Here is an 18,225-nt window from a genome sequence, read left to right as displayed (position 1 = left end):
TCTAGATCAGTGTTTCTCAACCTTGGCCACTTGAAGATGTCCGGACTTCAACTCCCAGAATCCCCCAGCCAGCATTCGCTGGCTGGGGGATTCTGGGAGTTGAAGTCCGGACATCTTCAAGTGGCCAAGGTTGAGAAACACTGTCCTAACCACTGCTGGGGAATTCTGGGAGTTGAAGTCCGGACATCTTCAAGTTGCCAAGGTTGAGAAACACTGTCCTAACCACTGCTGGGGAATTCTGGGAGTTGAAGTCCAGACATCTTCAAGTTGCCAAGGTTGAGAAACACTGTCCTAACCACTGCTGGGGAATTCTGGGAGTTGAAGTCCGGACATCTTCAAGTTGCCAAGGTTGAGAAACACTGTCCTAACCACTGCTGGGGAATTCTGGGAGTTGAAGTCTGGACATCTTCAAGTGGCCAAGGTTGAGAAACACTGGTCTAGATGACTTCCCAGGTTCTTCCCAGCTTCTCTTAACCACCGCGGCCAAAAGGACTGTAAAAGCGGGCGTGTCTTAAAAGCTTTTAAGGTTGAGGAATCCCGAATTAAGGGAACCATCCCTATCATAGTGTCATGCCGGATGGGGGATTCTGGGAGTTGAAGTCCACCCATCTTTAAGTGGTTGAGCAATTGTGCTTTGTTCTGTGAAGCCATGAGGCTGTCCCTCTACCTCTTCTACCCACCAGCCCACCGCTTCAGGAGGATGTGAGGCCCCATGGGGGTTGGGGGTGGTGGGTCGCAGCTGAGCCCTGCTTCCTCCCCATCTGTGCAGAAGTGAAAGCAGCTGGATGCTTTCGTCTTGCAAAGTGAGTTGTGGCCTGGATCTTGGAGGGGACAGATGTGGTGGCATCAGGTATGCTATTCTCTCTGTCTCGGTCTGGTGGGAGAGAAGCTGAACCTTGGCCAACGGGGACCAAGGGGCTGCAGCAGAGAACCATCACTGTCGGCCAGAGGTCCTCTCGGCCAGTGGTCCCAAACTTGGCAACTTTAAGACTTGTGGACTTCAACTCCCAGAACTTTCCAGGAAGACTTCAACAACCAAATTGCAATCTTCTGCAGTAGAGGAGGTTCGCCTTCTCATCAACTCTGTGACTTCTCATCAACTTGGGCCACCTTCTTTCTCGTCTTCTTGGAGCCTCTGAAGAACATGAGGTCTCCTGGCCCGGTGGGATGCCAGGAGATGACCGGCTCTGCTCTTCACCCCCTTCTGCTTCCCTTTACAGACATGCCTTTGAGCTGGGTCACGCTGGGTTTCCTCTGCACCGCCTCCTTCAGTGTACCTCTTGAGCTGTGAGAAGCTGTGGGAGAAGCCGGAGGAAGGCTACTCCAGGTAGGTGGGACACCTACTCCAGGTAGGTGAGGGTTGGGGAACCCCCAAGGCAGAGTGACCAAGGGGTTGGCTTTTCTCACAGGCCCTGTCCTTGGAAATGCCAGATCTTTGTCCAGATGTGGCCCAGTTCCTTCTGCGTGGTGAGTGGACGACCAAGTCTTCTTCTTCCAAAGGGGAGGTCCCCCAACTCATCGCCCTCCGAAGAGCTCATCTCGGGTTGGGTTTCAACGATTAATTAATGAGTGGGACGGATTGCCTACAGACGTTGTGGCTTCTGCTCCATCGTGGGAGGGTTTCAGGATGAGATTGGACCACCGTCCTCACGTTTTCTCAGAGAAGGGAGGCCCACGTCAAAGGGAGGATCCGTTTTTGAAATGGCCTTCAGGTTGGGCTGGGTGAAGCCCCCTGTGTGGGGGTTGGATTTTGGGGTTCACGGGTGAATCAGGGGAGGAAAGAGAGCATCCGTTTCGTTTCTACCAATTGAAGAGAAATGTGTGTAGCTCAGGACTGAACTGGGCGCTCTCTGAGCTGGGTGGTTTTCTTGCCGACGTTTCATGACCCAACTAGGGAACATCATCAGGGCTTTGGTGCTTCTCTTTAGCACTGGTTGAGTCATCTAATTGGGTCATGAAGAGTCTGCAAGAAAGCCATGAAGCTCAGAGTGCACCAAGGATCCCTCAGTTGTCCTCCTCTCCACAAACTTCCCTTCCAGCACTGATGATGTTACCTAGTTGGGTCATGAGATGTCTGCAAGAAAATCCCCAAGCTCAGGGAGCACTAAAGACCTCACGGGCCTCCTTTCTCCTCCTTTTCCTCTTTCCCTCCTCCTCTTCTTCCTCCTCCTCTCCTCCTCCTCTTTCTCCTCTTCCTCTCCTCCTCCTCCTCTTCCTCTCCTCTTCCTCCTCTTCTTCCTCCTCTTCTTCTTCCTCTCCTCCGCCTCCTCTTCCTCTCCTCTTCCTCTCCTCTTCTTCTTCCTCCTCTTCCTCTCCTCCTCCTCCTCTTCTTCCCTTCTTCTTCCTCCTCCTCTCCTCCTCCTCCTCCTCCTCTTCTTCCTTCTCTTCCTCTCCTCCTCCTCTCCTCTTCCTCCTCCTCCTCCTCCTCCTCTCTTCCTCATCTTCCTCTCCTCCTCCTCTTCTTCCTCTCCTCTTCCTCTCCTCTTCTTCCTCCTCCTCCTCTCTTCCTCCTCTTCTTCCTTTTCCTCTTCTTCCTCCTCCTCCTCCTCTTCCTCTCTTCCTCCTCTTCTTCTTCCTCCTCTTCCTCTCCTCTTCCTCTCCTCCTCCTCTTCTTCTTCCTCCTCCTCCTCTTCCTCTCTTCCTTTTCTTCTTTCTCCTCTTCCTCTCCTCCTCCTCTCCTCCTCCTCCTCCTCTCCTCTTCGTCCTCTTCTTCCTCCTCTTCCTCTCCTCCTTCTCTTCCTCTCCTCCTCCTCCTCTTCCTCTCCTCTTCCTCTTCTTCTTCCTCCTCTTCCTCTCCTCCTCCTCCTCTCTACAAACCCCACTTCCTTCTAGCATCGATGGAGTTACCAAGTCAACCAAGCTCAGAGTGCTCAGTTCTCCTTCCCCCCCCCCGCCCACTTTCCTCCTCCTCCTCCCCCCTCTTTTCCACAAATCCCCTTCCCTTCTAGAACTGATGATGTTACCTAGTTGGGTCATGAGATGTCTGCAAGGAAACCGCCCAGCTCAGAGGGCCCCAAGGGCCCCCACAATGTTATTTCTTCTCCCCTTTGTACCCTTTCGCTCGAAGTCTCTCCCGAGGAAGTACGGCTGCGTCATGTCCGAGATGGCAAAGAACTGGACCATCCATGGATTATGGTGAGTCGTTGCTCCCATCAGAGACAAAACACCGGCTTTTCCTGTCGCTCTCCCAACCCTCTTCCGACCGTCATGGCTGCCCCCAGGGGCACCCTGGGAAATGGAGTTTCCTCAAGGGGAGTTGAGGAAGGGATTCTGGGATCCTGGCCTTCTTCACCCTGTCCCTCCACAGGCCCAGCGACGTTCAGGAATGCTGTCCCTACTGGCGTCTCTTCCCTTCCGACCTGACGGTGCGTAAGCCTCCCTCCTAAGGGCGGGAACAGGTTCATTGTTATTGTAGTCTTGCTCCTCTTATCCAAGAACCCAGGTTGGGTTTATCAAGGTTAATGGCACAGGGGGTTGGACTAGAAGACCTCTAAGGTCCCTCTATTCTTTCTCTCCCTGATGTCTCTATTTTTTCTCTCTCTCTCTCCTTCTCGCAGAGCCTGGTGCCCGAATTGAACCGTCATTGGCCAACTTTCACCAATCTCAGTAACTTCCAGTTTTGGTAATGCCAGTTAGAAGATCAGGGGGACCCTCTGGCAGTCGAGTGGGGGGTGGGTGGGATGATGGGGACAGAGGAGAGGGGATGATGGGCATGGGAACTTCCATCCAGGTTTTCTCAAGCTTAGCCCCTTTAAATTGTGTGGACTTCAACTCCCAGCACGGGGGGGTTCTGGGAGTTGAAGTCCACACATCTTCACCTAGCTGTTGGAAAGCTGCAGTCCTCGGTTTATGACTGGGATCCCCGTTGCTAAGCAAGACGGCGGTGAAGTGAATCCAACTTTGCAGCCTTTTTTGGCTACGATCGTTAAACAAATCCCTGCGGCTGTTAAGTGAATCATGCAGTCATTAAGTGAATCCGGTCCGTCCCCCCTCATTGACCCCGATTGTCACTTCAACCCCTTGTTAAGTACACGTGACTTCGTGTATTTGATCACGTGATCGTTGGGGGCCCTCTGACGGTTGTAAGTGCGAGGAACAGGCGGAAGGCACTTTTTTTCAAATGGTCACTAAAAATGGTCGTAAATCAAGGACTACGCAGTGTTTCTCAACCTTGGCAACTTGAAGATGTCCGGACTTCAACTCCCAGAATTCCCCAGCCAGCGAATGCTGGCTGGGGGATTCTGGGAGTTGAAGTCCGGACATCTTCAAGTTGCCAAGGTTGAGAAACACTGTCCTAACCACTGCTGGGGAATTCTGGGAGTTGAAGTCCGGACATCTTCAAGTTGCCAAGGTTGAGAAACACTGTTCTAGAGATATTCTACCAAAATTGCAGCGGGATTTTTCTCTCTTCTTCCAGGGAGAAAGAATGGGGAAAACACGGAACATGCGGTGGTTGCATTGAAACCTTGAATAGCCCGAAGAAATTCTTTGGGGCTGCCCTCTTCCTGCGCACCAAATACAACATTGACAGGTGACCCCCCCCCCCCAAAAAAGTGGGGACCCCCGACTTTTACGGGAATTTGAAGCAGAGATTTAAAGTGGCTTCTCCAAAGGGAAAATGCTGAGTTGCTCTGGAACAAGGTTATCTTGACATCTGGGTTAAATGAATCCCCGAGGGCCGAGGTGGCGCAGTGGTTAGAGCAGTGTTTCTCAACTTTGGCGGCTTTAAAACCTGTGGACTTCAACTCCCAGAATTCCCCAGCCATAGCTATGGCTGGGGAATTCTGGGAGTTGAAGTCCACAGGACTTAAAGTCACCAATGTTGAGAAACACTGCTCTATAATAAGGGTCCTCAAACATGGCCACTTTAAGACTTGTGGACTTCAGTTCCCAGAATTCCCCAGCCAGCAATTGCGGCCTGGGGAATGCTGGGAGTTGAAGTCCACAGGACTTAAAGTCACCAAGGTTGAGAAACACTGGGTTAGAGGCTACTTCAGCTGACTGCTAGCTGCAGTTCGGCAGTTCAAATCCCACCAGGCTCCACGCTGACTCAGCCTTTACGTCCTTCCGAGGTGGGTCAAGTGAGGGCCAAGATTGCTGGGGGGGCAAGAGGAAAAAAGCACTACGAAGCGGTATATAAATCGAAGTGCAGATTGCTGGTGCTATCCATGCCAGGGGGCTCCATTTCTTAACCCAGAAATAATAAAGGGTGACTTACCTGGAAATTCAGGTCGTGCAACTTTAAAGGGCCAGATTCACCCATCCTAGGAAGGAGAACGTGGCTTGCTGGCTTTTAGAAGAGCAAGTTGTAAGACTGCAGCCCATCGTGGTTTGTTTAGGAAATCATGGTTATGGAAAACAGGGGTTGGCAGCATATGCCCCCCCCCCCCGGATGCGTAGAGGCACCATGACTCCAATTGTTTTATTTTATTTTATTACAATATCAAATTATGCCTTGTTCCTCCCTGGAGTTGAGCTGGACTGCACAAATTTGATTAATAAATAAGATTAAAGAATAAATAAATTATGATCTGGCCAAAGGGGCTGCCAGCTGCTTCTGCAGGGAGAAGATCGCTCGGTTCAGCTTAACTAGGAATCTTGGTCTTAAAAGGGGATTAACTGGTAAAGTCCAGTTTTAAAATAAATCTCAGGAGAAAGCCAAAATGATTCAGCCTCTCCGTTAATTATCCTTTTGTTTCTTCTTAATTGCAGGGCTTTTGAAAAAGCCGAGATTATTCCCTCCTGCAGGCAGAGTTACCAGGTACCTGTTATTTTTTTCCTTCACTTCCCAAGAATTGAGGCTCTGCAGAATACGGCCCGAATCAGCCTCTCGTTGGAATCACTTGGTCGCTAAGTGAGTCCGGCTTCCCCTCTTAACGTTGCTTGTTGGAAACCGCTGGGAAAGTCGCAAATGGTGATCACGTGACCTCGAGATTTTGCAACCGGGCTTGCGTGCCGAGCTTTGATCAGCTGACCATGGGGGGATGCTGCAACAGTCATAAGTGTGAGGAATCGGTCATAAGAGTGAGGACAGGTCATAAGTCACTTTTCCCCCCCCAGCGCTTTTTGTAACTTCAGTCACTAGACTAATGTTGGTAAGTTTGTAAATTTGGATGCTTGGGAACTGACTTGCAGCTATGAACGGTTCCGGGGGGTCCCGTGATCCACTTTTGTGACCATCTGACAAGCAAAGTCAATGGGGAAGCCAGATTCGCTCAACAACCGTGTTGCTAACTTGACAACTGCCACGACTCACTTAACGACATGGCAAGAATGGTCGTTAACATGGGGCAAAGCTCACTTAGCAACTGCCATGCTTAGCGATGGAGGTCATAAGTGGAGGACGTGTCGTAATGCTAGGCAGATCTTTCAAATCGGCTGGGTCTGGGTGGGAGGGGTTCTTAGCTGGAAGGAGGGGAGGCGTAGGGGTCCCCCCACCCCCAGAATTGCTGAGTGTCTCTTCCCTGACTCTCCCTCCTTCCACCGTCTCTTCTGCCCAGCTCAGGACCTTCGTGGGAGCCCTGGAGTCCCTGCTGGGACGCCAGTTCCAGCTGCAGTGCGTGACGGACAGGCAGGTGGGTTTGCCTTGCTACCCTCCCCTCCCTGCGGTGCGGGCCTCTTCCCCCTCTTGACTGTCCTCTTTATTCGTAGGGGCGGCAGCTGCTGGTTCAAATCCAGGTTTCCCTCTTCAGCAACTTCTCCACGGGCTGCGTGGCAGAGCCCCCCGCGGGCATCTCCCCTTACCATCCCTGCAGGCCCCAGAGCGGGATCTTATACGTATCCCCCAATCAGAAGGACCCCCGGCACCCCTGCCCCTGATGACCCGCTGGAGGCGAGAGAGAGAGAGACCGCAAGAAAACCCATCGTCCTCAGCCGGGGTATTTCCAGCAGGGGTCTCCGCAGGCGGCCAACCATTAATTCCTTCTCCCTCCAACCAGTTTTGGAAGATTTGAATCCTCTCTGTGGAGACCCTCACTACTAAACCCACTTGCCACCAGCGGCCGGCTAGAATAACAGGCTCAAAGGAAATTCTTGAAAATGCTAGATGTGGTCTTGACTTACGACCACAGCTGAGCTCAAACTTTCCGTTGATAAGCGGAATCGGAATATGCTTGGCGTAAGGGAGCAGCCGGGCGATGTAGCTGCCCAGGTGGGAAAACTGCCAATCTCCCTTTGCTGATTCTTTTGGGTTTTTTAAAATACTTTATTGTATTTAAACATGGAAAAAGAGAGGAAATCATCCAATCCTGAAGCTTGTGGCAAAGGAGAGCTTGCTTAGCAGAGGAAAATGAGAATAACAGATCTAATAAATCCCCGGTGTCTTTTTTTGGGGCGGGAATGCTGAAAAATAGCTATTATCTTGATGTTTAGGATTGTTGTTTTTTTTAAAAAAAATCTGCAACATTTTCAGAAAAGCTTGCAAAAAAAAGAGAGAAGAATTTGGACGTCCACCCTTCTTCAGGTTCAATGTCAGGCTGATTGGGGGAATTCTGGGAGTTGAAGTCCAGCCTTTGGAGCTCCCAAACTTGAGAAGCAATGTAAGAATAACAGAGTTGGAAGGGACCTTGGAGGTCATCTAGCCCAACCCACCTGCTCAGGCAGGAGACCTGTACTAGGGATTCGACCCGCCGACGTTTCTGATCGCCTGGAGCCATCCCCGAGACCCCAAGAGACCCCCTCGGAGAGTGCCCTTCTTAAGCGGGGGGGGGGGGTCCAAGTTGGAGCCCCGCCTGCATCTCATTACGAGCCGCTTGCAAAACGCTCCATCCGGCGGGGGGCGCCTTGGCTAGGCAGCCAGAGGATCCGGGCTCCTGATTGGCTGCTGGGGGGAGCATAGGGGATCCCTTCCCCGGCTCCCTTCCCTGGGGAGGAGGGGCGTGGTCAGTCAGGCCCCTCCCCAGAGACGCCCGGCCGCGCCTACAAAGGCGCCGCTCCCGCCCCCTGTTGCAACCGGGCGCCCTCCGCAGGCGCCGCTCTCTCGCCCGGCGGGTGGCCGGGTGCCCCCCACTTCTGCCCCCGCCCGGCAGCCACCTCTTGGCTGGGGGATAGTGGGAGTTTGGGTGGGGGATTCTGGGAGTTGAAGTCCACCCATCTTCCAATTTGCAGAAATTGCAGGAAAAAGAGGTGGGGGAAAAGTGGGGGGAGGAATGGAGGGCGCGGACTGCGGGGAAGTGAGCCTTGCACCCTCCTCCTCCTCCTGCAACGGGCCGAGGCGGAGCCCCCCATCCTGGAAGGAGGAGCCGCTCCCACCTGGCGCCCAGGAACATCTGGACCGTCCCCGGGAGACTGCAGCGAGAGGTGGCTGCTGATGGTTGCAAATGGGGTCTGGGGGGGGGGAGGTTGGGGTGCTCCGAGGGCAGGTGGGGAGTGCAGAGAGGCCGGTAATGGGGAGGGGGGGTTGCATGCAGGGGTCCCCGAGTTGCAACTTGCGTGTTGAGTGATCAGGAAAACTTGAAAACGTGTTCCATTCTCTTAGAATTTAAAGAAGGGTGGGGGGATGTTAACGTGTTGTGTGTGTGTGTGTGTGCGTCAGAGGGCTGCACACCCCAGGTTGAACGTTTAAGAGGAAGGGAAATAACAACGGTGCTGACAAAGTGCACAGTATTGGGGAAGCACTGATGACGTTGCCTAGTTGGGTCATGAGATGTCTGCAAGAAAGCCACCGAGCTCAGAGAGCATCCAGGACCCCACAGCCCTCCCACTCCTCCCCCTCCGTCTTCCTATCCTCCCCTTCCTCAAGAGCCCTGGTGGTGCAGTGGTTAGAGTGCACTACTGCGGGCTGCTTCTGCTGCTGACTGCAATTTGGCAGTTCGAATCTCCCCAGGCTCAAGGTTGTCTCAGCCTTCCGTCCTGCCGAGGTGGGTACAGCGAGGACCCAGATTGTTGGGGGCAAAATGCTGACTCCATAAACTGCTTAAGCGGTAAATAAGTCTGAATGCTATCGGCCTTCCTTCCCTTCCCTTCCCTTCCTTGGTGCACAGTGGTTAGAATGCAGAATTGCAGGCAAAATCTGCCCACAGTTTAGAGTTCGATCCTGATCAGCTCAAGGTTGACCTCAGCCTCCCATCCTTTCCGAGGTGGGTCAAATGAGGACCCAGATTGTTGGGGGGTGGTGGGGGGGCAAGAGGCTGACTCTGTAAACCGCTTAGAGAGGGCCGTAAGCATGATGAAGCGGTATACCATGCTAAGTCCTAAGGGGCAGTGGCTATTTCTGCTTCTTGCTCCCTCTTTCCTCCTCCTCCTCCATCCTCACTCTGGACCGATCTTGGGGAGCACGAGGACAGGTGAACACCCCCCCCCTTACAAGGCGGAACGAGCAGCCTGATCCATCTTCCGGTCTTCCTTCCCCCAGAATCCTTCCATCAAGACCGATGTGCGGCAATCACCGAAGCCGTGTGTGAAAGGCTTCTCATGAAACAGCCGGCCTATCGCGAGTGTTTGGGCAACGTGGCGGCCTTCATCCTGGAGCGAGGTGAGCCCCCTTTTGGGGGTTTGGAAGGCGGCCCCCCCCTCTAGTATCCTCAACAGCCAGCTCGGCCAAAGGGCCGGCCCAATGCATGGTCAGCCCCGTGGCCACGTAATCCAACTCGATTGAGCTAAAGGGATAACCCCCCAACTTCCTTTGAAGAGGTGGCCGATGGCCAGGGCTCCTGCAAGGAGGCGTACGAACTGGTGGCCCTGGGCACAGGGGACGTCTGCTATGGCGGCTGGATGGAATTTGATGGACGGAGAGTCCACGACATGCACGGCCTGGTGGTGGCCCGTCGAGCCCTGATGAGTAAGACCCCCCCCACCCTGCTCCCTGCCCAGAAGCCCCCCACCCCCCGGATTTGAGAAAGCGAAAGAGAGATGGGCCCAGGCAGAGATGACCCTCCCTTCTATAGGGAGTCCTCGACTTACGACCGCGATTGAGCCCAACACTTGTTGCTAAGCGAGGCAGTTGCAAAGCGAATTCCGCCTCACTTTAGGACCTCCATGGCCACAGTTGTTAAGTGAAGCCGTTGGGAACAATGCAGTTAAGCGAATCTGGCTTTGGTCACAATATATATACAGGGACCGAAGTGTGTGTGTGTGTGTGTGTGTGTGTGTGTGTGTGTGTAAGTAACGTATATGTATATGTATATGTGTATGTGTATGTGTATGTGTATATATATATATGTTGTATTTGTGCTGATAAATAAATAAATAAATGGAGACTAGTATAGATCTATTTCAAGCTATTTAGCTCTCATCAGCTAGCTATACTCTTACTGGGATTTGAACCAGGGGTTGTGACTTTAAATATATATATATTTAAAGTCACAACCCCTGGTATGCCCAAATATGGGAGGAAGATCACACTTCCATTCTCTGTCCTTCGGCTCGTCACAAGAGACCATCCAGACAGAAACCAGCACAGGTTCAATTCCCAGGAAGGGTATGGCTAGCTGATGAGAGCTAAATAGCTTGAAATAGATCTATACTAGTCTCCCTTTATTTATTTATCAGCACAAATATATATATATATATTTGTGCTGATAAATAAATAAAGGGAGACTAGTATAGATCTTATATATATATATATATATATATATATATATACTTAAAGTCACAGTTATTTATCAGCATAAATAACATACATACATACATACATACATACATACATACATACATATATATATTATATCCTTTTTAAAAAGGTTTTAAAAAGGTTCTTATTTTTTACCATTCCTTCACAAGGCATTTTCATTTTCATAGTTGCTATTTAACGTTTGTCTACTCATCATTAGCCTCTCTATTTATTTTTACATACATACATACATACATATATACAACATAATTCTTGCTCCTTCTCTTTTCTCAGCCTCCCTTCTCTGCCTTCTTCTTTCCTCCTCTCCTTCTCCTTCCTTCTTCCCTCTCTTTCCCCCACTCCCTCTCTCCTCTCCTCCTCCTCCTTCCCCTCTCTCCTGCTCTTAATTCCCCTCCCTTACTTTCTCCGCTTCACCCTTCCTTCCTTTCCCTCCTACTCCTCCTCCCTCCGTCCCGTTGTCGCCCTGGAACTTATTTACTTTCTCTGATGGGTTCCGGGGTGGCGTTTCACGCAATCCCAACTCTATATTTTCAGTCAAATAATTTTCTCCGTTTGCGTTTTATTTCTGATATTTATTCCACTTACGTCATTAGCCTTTATTGTCATGTACAAAATAAATACAGCCAAATTGGTTTCCCTATTGTTTTCCTATATGGGAGGTCCTATTGAACCGTGACCCGTCAAAACCGCGGTCCACTAAAGCGCGCCCGATTAAAGCGCGTACCTGACGTCATCAGCAGCTCGACGAAAAAAATTAAAACTAAATTAAATTAAAATTAAAATAAAATTAAAGCAAGCCGATTCACATAAAGGTAAGGGTTAGGTTTAGGGTTAGGGTTACGTTAAGCGTTAGGGTTAGGTTAGGGTTAGGTTAAGGGTTAGCGTTAGGTTTAGGGTTAGGTAAGGGTTAGGTTTAGGGTTAGGGTTAGGTTTAGGTTAGGTTAAGGGTTAGCGTTAGGTTTGGGGGGGTTAGGGTAAGGTTTTTCGCTTTAATTTTAAATTACCGCTCACAGCGCGATTGTTTTCGTCGTGCTGTGATGACGTCACGTACGCGCTTTCGTCGAGCGCGCTTTTGTCTACCGCGGTTTGTGATGGAACCTATTGAACAACCACCGTCCCCGTCCCCCCCCAATCCGTGTCACCCCCCACGATTCCCCCCTTAATTCTCTGCCTCCGTCCTCAGATATTTTTACAAGCAGCTCCTGCTTCGGTGCAGCCAGGATCCGGCGCGTTCGAACAGGGCATCTTTGCCAGGCGGAAGACGGGGACCCCTCAGGTTGAAGCCCCGATGCCATCTGCACCTCTACCTGAGCCAAATGCCGCACGGAGCAGTGAAAAAACTCTTGTGAGTGCCGTGGGGACGCTGGGGCAGGGCCCAGAGCCCTTGAGGATGGGTGGGGAAGGAGATCGGATCAGACCAGGGTGAGCGTTGACTGACATAGCCAGGAACTACAGCGTTCATCTTCCAGTTTTTAGATGATAGGATAGAAACGGAATCTAGTTCTTTTTTTTATTATTATTATAAATTTTTATTTATTTATTTTACAACTCCTCCTTCTTTACATATTGTAGAAAGTGTATCAGCTGCTTACAAAAGGCTTTTGTGCATCTCTTCCACCGGTCATCAATATAATTCATATGAATTCAAGTATCTTAACTCAAATATTTACTATATTAACATCATCATACCTCCACTTTTATTTGACTACAGTTATTTAAACGTCCTTCACCCTTAAGTATACCAAGATTCAATCCATAAATGCCACATGCTGGCATTCATTTACTTATTTGTAAAATCCTCCATTAACCTGAAGTCCTCATATCCTGTTTAGCTAAACATCCATAATTTAATACCAAAAACTTTCCAATCCTCCATGTATATAATTTATTACCATTATCCTTTCTTTATTTAACTATATCCTATATCACAGCATCCCATATTAGTTAGAACTTAACTGTATTTAATTTTGTTTTTTTTACTATAATTATTATTGTTATTAATAATCTTTATATAGTCCAAAAATATTTCTAACAACGGAATCTAGTTCTTGATTTGCGCAGAGATGGATAAACTCACCTGGAGTTAGGGGACAAGGAAGGCTCAGAATATTCCACAGTTCGGGAAAACTGGTTATCGATGGTAATAATAGGAACATGAAATGTACAGCTTAGAAAGATAGATGCATAGATATAGGAATCAGTAGGAATGAATAAAAGCGTATTTGAATAACGAATGGTTATGTTAGCGCTGTTCAAAAAGGACTGTAATTTATACAAAACTAGTTTTTAAAGGTAATGTAATGTTTTTAATTTTCAATAAAGGTTTTTTTAAAAAAGCTGAATCTGGGGCTTTGATCATCACTAGCAATAGCAGTTAGACTTATCTACCGCTTCATAGGGCTTCAGCCCTCTCTAAGCGGTTTACAGAGTCAGCATATCGCCCCCAACAACAATCCGGGTCCTCATTTGACCCACCTGGAAGATGGAAGGCTAAGTCACCCTGAGCCGGTGAGATTAGAACTGCCGAAACTGCAGATAACAGGCAGCTGAAGTAGCCTGCAGTACTGCACCCTAACCACTGCGCCACCTCGGCTCATCACTAAAGCTGCAGGGGAATGTAGGTAGGCCTTTCTCGGCCTGGGGGCCCTTTAAGTCCAGTGGGCCTCAACCCCCAGAATTCCCCAGGGCAGCACGGTCGTTAAGCGAATCTGGCTTCCTCCCCATTGACTTTGCTTGTCCGAAGGTTGCAATGACCCCCCAGGACCCCCCACAGCTGTCATCAGTCACATAAGCACAGGGGGCCGTGGGGGATGCTGTAGCAGGCGTCCCCTTTCTTTAGGGCTGTCATAACTTCAAAGGGTCACTAAGCGGAGCGGAGGAATGCCTGCATTTAGATCTGTGGTGGTGCCACCAGGCTCTCCACAGGCGTCCTTCCCGGCTCCAAACGGCATTGTTGGCATGAATGACCTGTGGGTTGGAACCAGTGGTGGGTTCCAGACCCCCTTGCAACCGGAACAGGGCAATGGGGGCCCGACGTCCACCACATAAAGCGTGCAGCACGCATCCTTGCCTCCTGCGACGCCTCCGGGACGCTCCAGCTGCTCGCGGAGCATCGTGCATGGGCCGTACGCTCTGCGTGCGTGCACGGAAGCGCCGAAGAGCTCAGGTAAGGATGGCGGGTGGGCCCATCTGGACCAGAATGGACCCACTGCTCCCGGCAGGCACCGCTATGCCCGTATCGGGGCCGTACCGCCTGCAACCCACCACTGGTTGGAAACCCTTCTGGCGAGCTCTGAATTTTGGGGGTGGGGACATTTTTGTGGATTGTAATGCATGCACTCTTTTCCGCCGTGCTGACTCCCCCACACCTCTGCTTCCTCCCAGCGCCCCCTTACTGAGGTCCAGCTCTTCGGTCGACCTGAACATCCGCGTCCAGGGGCAGCTGAGGGCCGTCTCCTATTGCAGCCCCACCCTGCTCTCCTCCCACGTCTACTGCGCTTCTGGCAGCGACAAGCTGATCCGCTGGACTGTCCTGGGTGTCCAGGGAGCCCTGCTCAGCCACTTCCTTCACCCCGTGTACATCACCAGCATTGTCCTAGGTGATTATACGGGATATGTTGGGCTGTGGTCGTAAGTCGAGGACTGTGCGATGTTGCCATGAACCGTCTTCTCTCTCTCTCTCTCTCTCTTGACCCTTTCGGACTTCTCCGTTTCCAGCTGACCCTTATCCCAACTGCGACATTCTCAATCACGTCCTGAGCAAGAGTGTGCAGCTGGGACCGGAGGACGGCGTCCCCCAACCGTACCGTCACAAGAAGGTCTACCTCTTTGAAGGGCCCCTGGCGGCCCCCTGCGGCTCCCCGCCGGAATGCGGCTCGCTGAGTCTCAACTGGTGCTCAGGAGACGAGAGGCTGGAATGTGTGGACGGAGCTGTTGGGAAGGCCGAGAGGGAGTGAGTGCCTCGAGGGGCTTGAGGGCTGGGGGGGAGGCAATGGGTACCGGGGTTGGGGGAGACCCAAGATTAGTCTCTGCTGGCTGGGTGGTTGAATTTGATTTAGGAGGGTTGATTGGGGTTGAGGAGATGAACATGGGGAGGAGGGGTGAATTGGATGGATTGGAGATGGATTTGGAATTGACGAGATGGATTTGGGATTGACGAGATGGATTTGGGTTGACGAGATGGATTTGGTTTTGACGAGATGGATTGGAATTGATTAGTGGATTTGGGATTGACGAGATGGATTTGGAATTGACTAGATGGATTTGGAATCGACAGATGGATTTGGGATTGACAAGATGGATTTGGGATTGACAAGATGGATTTGGAATTGACGAGATGGATTTGGAATTGACGAGATGGATTTGGAATCGACGAGATGGATTTGGAATCGACAAGATGGATTTGGAATCGACGAGATGGATTTGGAATCGACGAGATGGATTTGGGATTGACAAATTGATTTGGGATTGACAAGATTGATTTGGAATTGATGAAACTGATTTCAAATTGACGAGGCTGATTTGGGATTGACGGATTGATTCCAATCCATAGGGTTGGAAAAGAATGGGCTCAAGAGTTTTGTTCCCCGGCAGGGGTTGGACTAGAAGATCTCCGAGGTCCCTTCCAACTCTTGTTACTCTGTTTTTCCCCCAGCATTGCAAACCCAGGAGGCGCGTCACGGCCGAGCCGGCTCTGCAAGGCCGCCATGTTGAAATCTTTCAGAAACGTGGCCCAGGAGATGAAGAGAGAGGATCTGGTGTCTCTATCCACATATCATGAAGCCAAGGTGAATCTCCATCCTTCAGGTCTCTCCACAGGAATGGTTTCTTTGTGTTTAATGCATTGTACATACAATCCCACCTTTGCTGGACCTAATTCAAGAAACCATGGTTAAGCAAATGCTGTATGGTTTTCACCGGTCAGTATGAGTCCCTTTGTTTCTCGATTTAAGGACCTCAAGTTGAGTATCTCTTGAACGTTCCCTCCAAGATTGTGTTTCCCAACTTGGTAATTTTAAGAGGGGTAGACTTCCTTTCTTGAGAGGTGACCTTGTTCAAGAAACCACGATTAAGCAAATGCTTGTATGGTTTTCCCGGTCAGTGTGAATAATCTGTTTGTTTCCTGAGTCCAAGGAAGGTGGACCTCAGATTGAGTATCTCTTGACTTTCTTTCTAGTGTTTCTCAAACTCGGCAACTTTAGGAGGGGTTGGGGAGGAGGGCTATTTCAAGAAACCATGGTTAAGCAAATGCTTGTACTATTTTTACCAGTCAATGTGGCCTTTTGCTTCTTGGGTCAACAAAGGTGGAACCCCCAAGGTGAGTATCTCTTGAATGATCCTCTTAGATGTATGTTTCTCAACCTGGCCACTTTAAGAGCTGTGGATTTCTATAGACTTTAATGTTGGCTGAGGAATTCTGGGAGACGGAGTCCGCAGCTCTTAAAGTGGCCAAGGTTGAGAAACAGAAGTCTTAAGAAGAATCCTCAAGAGATACTCAACGTTTGCTTCTCTTTTCCTCACTTCGCCAGGTTCAAGCCACAACTTACCAGCGTGCAAAGCTCCAACTACATAGCCACTTGAGTGTGCGGGATTTGAGAGGTGGCCTCAAAAGCAGTTGGTGGACAGTTTTTGCAGATAGACTGGCCTGGGCAGCTGAAGATCTTCTCCAGCCAACGGATAGGAGCAAGTTCCAGTGAGATCTTGGTTTTCGATTTTGTTCCCCAGATGTTAGTAAGCTTCAACCTAAGTCTTGTAAAACTAGCTGGTTTCAACAAGCCGGGAAGTACAGGTGAACTACAGTTTTGGTTTCAGGCCTAATGTGCAGATAAGATGAAACTCTGTTGGTGAGCAGAAACGTAGAACAGGGGTCCCCAAACTTGGAACCTTTAAGATTTGTGGACTTCAACTCCCAGAATTCCCAACCAGCTTCTGGGAGTGAAGTCCAGAAGTCTTCAAGGTGCCGAGCCTGGAGACCCCCTGATCTTAGAGGCAGTGTTTCTCAACCTTGGCAACTTGAAGATGTCCGGACTTCAACTCCCAGAATCCCCCAGCCAGCATTCGCTGGCTGGGGAATTCTGGGAGTTGAAGTCCGGACATCTTCAGTTGCCAAGGTTGAGAAACACTGCTCTAGAGAACCTAGATCTGTTATGTTTTGCACTGGTGTGGCACTTAACACACGGCAAAGTCGCACCAAGAGGTGAGAGCGTAAACAGCTGCACTTCCTGTGGAACATCCCAGATGCTTCCAAAAGCAAATTTTGAATGGTGTTGAGGGTGTATAAATCTATACAAAATACATCCACGTGTATATTTTACCTTCGCAGATGGAACTCCTCCATTCTTTCCGAGTTAACAGTAGGGTCCTTGCTATAGCATGCTATATAGTCTTGATGGCTTCAGTTTTGTAGTTTCCGTTTCACTCTTGTTAAGTTTTAGAATTGCCCTTGGGGAAATTTCAATGTATGTAGATTATCACTTTTTTTTTTAGATCTATGTTATTTATTGATGCTCGTTCGGAAATGTGTTTTCTCCGCTGCTGTTTTGTAGGCCAAACTTGGCTGCCCACCATCCAATTTACCAAGTGTTGGTTTCAGACATTGCTGGTGCCTTTCTCCTAAGTGCTCCCCAGCGTTGTGACCTTGTTGGGAGTCACGGCAAGCCTAACTGTGGTTTGTTTGGCTTGGCGAGACCCTCACGGTTGTGTTTCTTTCAATAAACCGTAATTGAGCAAACTGGGCTTAGCAAGCAGGTGTGGATACGTTCAACACCTTCTCCCCTTGTGGACGTTGGGGTAGCCTGAGAAGCGTGGGGGTCTGGAATTAGGGCCAATCCAGGGGTGGGGGGGAGTAACACGTAAATGGGGAGCAGAATGATGGGAGTCCCTCTGGGAATAGGGCGGCATAGAAATCCAATAAATCAATCGATAAATCAAAATTCAAGAGGAAGAGCCAAGGTGCTTGGTGGAAGCATTCAGCTTCAGGAAGTTAAAAAGCAAGATTTCAGCTAGGGACCCCAGTTTTCACATTATAACCGTGCTGTGTGTGGCGGGCGAGCTGTATAAAAATGGATGGATGGATGGATAAGAGATAGTGAAGAGAGATGATAAGTGGATGGATGGAAGAGAGAGAAGACATGATGCATGGATAGGTAGATAGAGAAGAGAGAAAAGAGAAGATTAGATATAGATATAAAAGAATAGAAAATAGAGGATAGATAGACCGATGGATGGATGGGATGAATAATATAGATGATAGATGGATGGATGGATGGGTAGATGATAAATATATATAAATATGATAGATGATAAATAGATGATAGATAGATAAATAGATAGATAGGGATGGATGGATGGATGGATAGATAGATGTTAGATAGATATATGATAGATAGATAGATAGATAGATAGATAGATAGATAGATAGATAGATAGATAGATAGATAGATAGATAGATAGATAGATGGATGGATGGATGATAAATGGATGGATATGATAGATAGATAGATAGATAGATAGATAGATGGATGGATGGATGGATGGATATGATAGATAGATAGATAGATAGATAGATAGATAGATAGATAGATAATAGATGGATGGATGGATATGATAGGTAGGTAGGTAGATAGATAGATCTAGGTAGAGTATGGATGGATGGA

At 49.5% G+C, this 18,225-nt stretch overlaps 2 protein-coding genes across 4 annotated transcripts; both read left to right on the top strand.

Annotated features, from left to right (window-relative positions):
* The first annotated feature begins 795 nt into the window (after nt 1–795).
* On the top strand, nt 796–7,292 carry LOC116516021 (ribonuclease T2-like). Of its 3 annotated transcripts, XM_032228367.1 has the most exons (10): nt 796–850; nt 1,221–1,327; nt 1,410–1,467; nt 3,068–3,135; nt 3,308–3,365; nt 3,558–3,622; nt 4,418–4,531; nt 5,713–5,761; nt 6,501–6,575; nt 6,652–7,292. In XM_032228367.1, the coding sequence occupies exons 3-10, from the start codon at nt 1,444–1,446 to the stop codon at nt 6,817–6,819; spliced, it is 621 nt and encodes a 206-aa protein (XP_032084258.1). In that variant the 5' UTR covers nt 796–850; nt 1,221–1,327; nt 1,410–1,443; the 3' UTR covers nt 6,820–7,292. The 3 variants fall into 3 exon arrangements, with proteins under 3 accessions (XP_032084258.1, XP_032084257.1, XP_032084259.1); XM_032228366.1 differs by lacking the exons at nt 796–850; nt 1,221–1,327; nt 1,410–1,467 and having other exon boundaries at nt 2,943–3,135; XM_032228368.1 differs by lacking the exons at nt 796–850; nt 1,221–1,327; nt 1,410–1,467; nt 4,418–4,531 and having other exon boundaries at nt 2,943–3,135.
* Nucleotides 7,293–7,910: 618 nt separating this feature from the next.
* ADAD2 (adenosine deaminase domain containing 2) lies at nt 7,911–16,547 on the top strand. The gene is made up of 8 exons (XM_032227080.1): nt 7,911–8,298; nt 9,353–9,472; nt 9,629–9,779; nt 11,754–11,915; nt 13,955–14,169; nt 14,288–14,522; nt 15,225–15,357; nt 16,099–16,547. Exons 1-8 carry the CDS (start codon nt 8,148–8,150, stop codon nt 16,264–16,266), a joined length of 1,335 nt encoding a protein of 444 aa, XP_032082971.1. The 5' UTR covers nt 7,911–8,147; the 3' UTR covers nt 16,267–16,547.
* Nucleotides 16,548–18,225: the final 1,678 nt, after the last annotated feature.

Source organism: Thamnophis elegans, chromosome 12 (assembly GCF_009769535.1).
Source record: "Thamnophis elegans isolate rThaEle1 chromosome 12, rThaEle1.pri, whole genome shotgun sequence".
In the NCBI taxonomy this organism is placed as follows: domain Eukaryota; kingdom Metazoa; phylum Chordata; class Lepidosauria; order Squamata; family Colubridae; genus Thamnophis; species Thamnophis elegans.
This window is presented reverse-complemented; position numbering and strand designations above follow the sequence as displayed.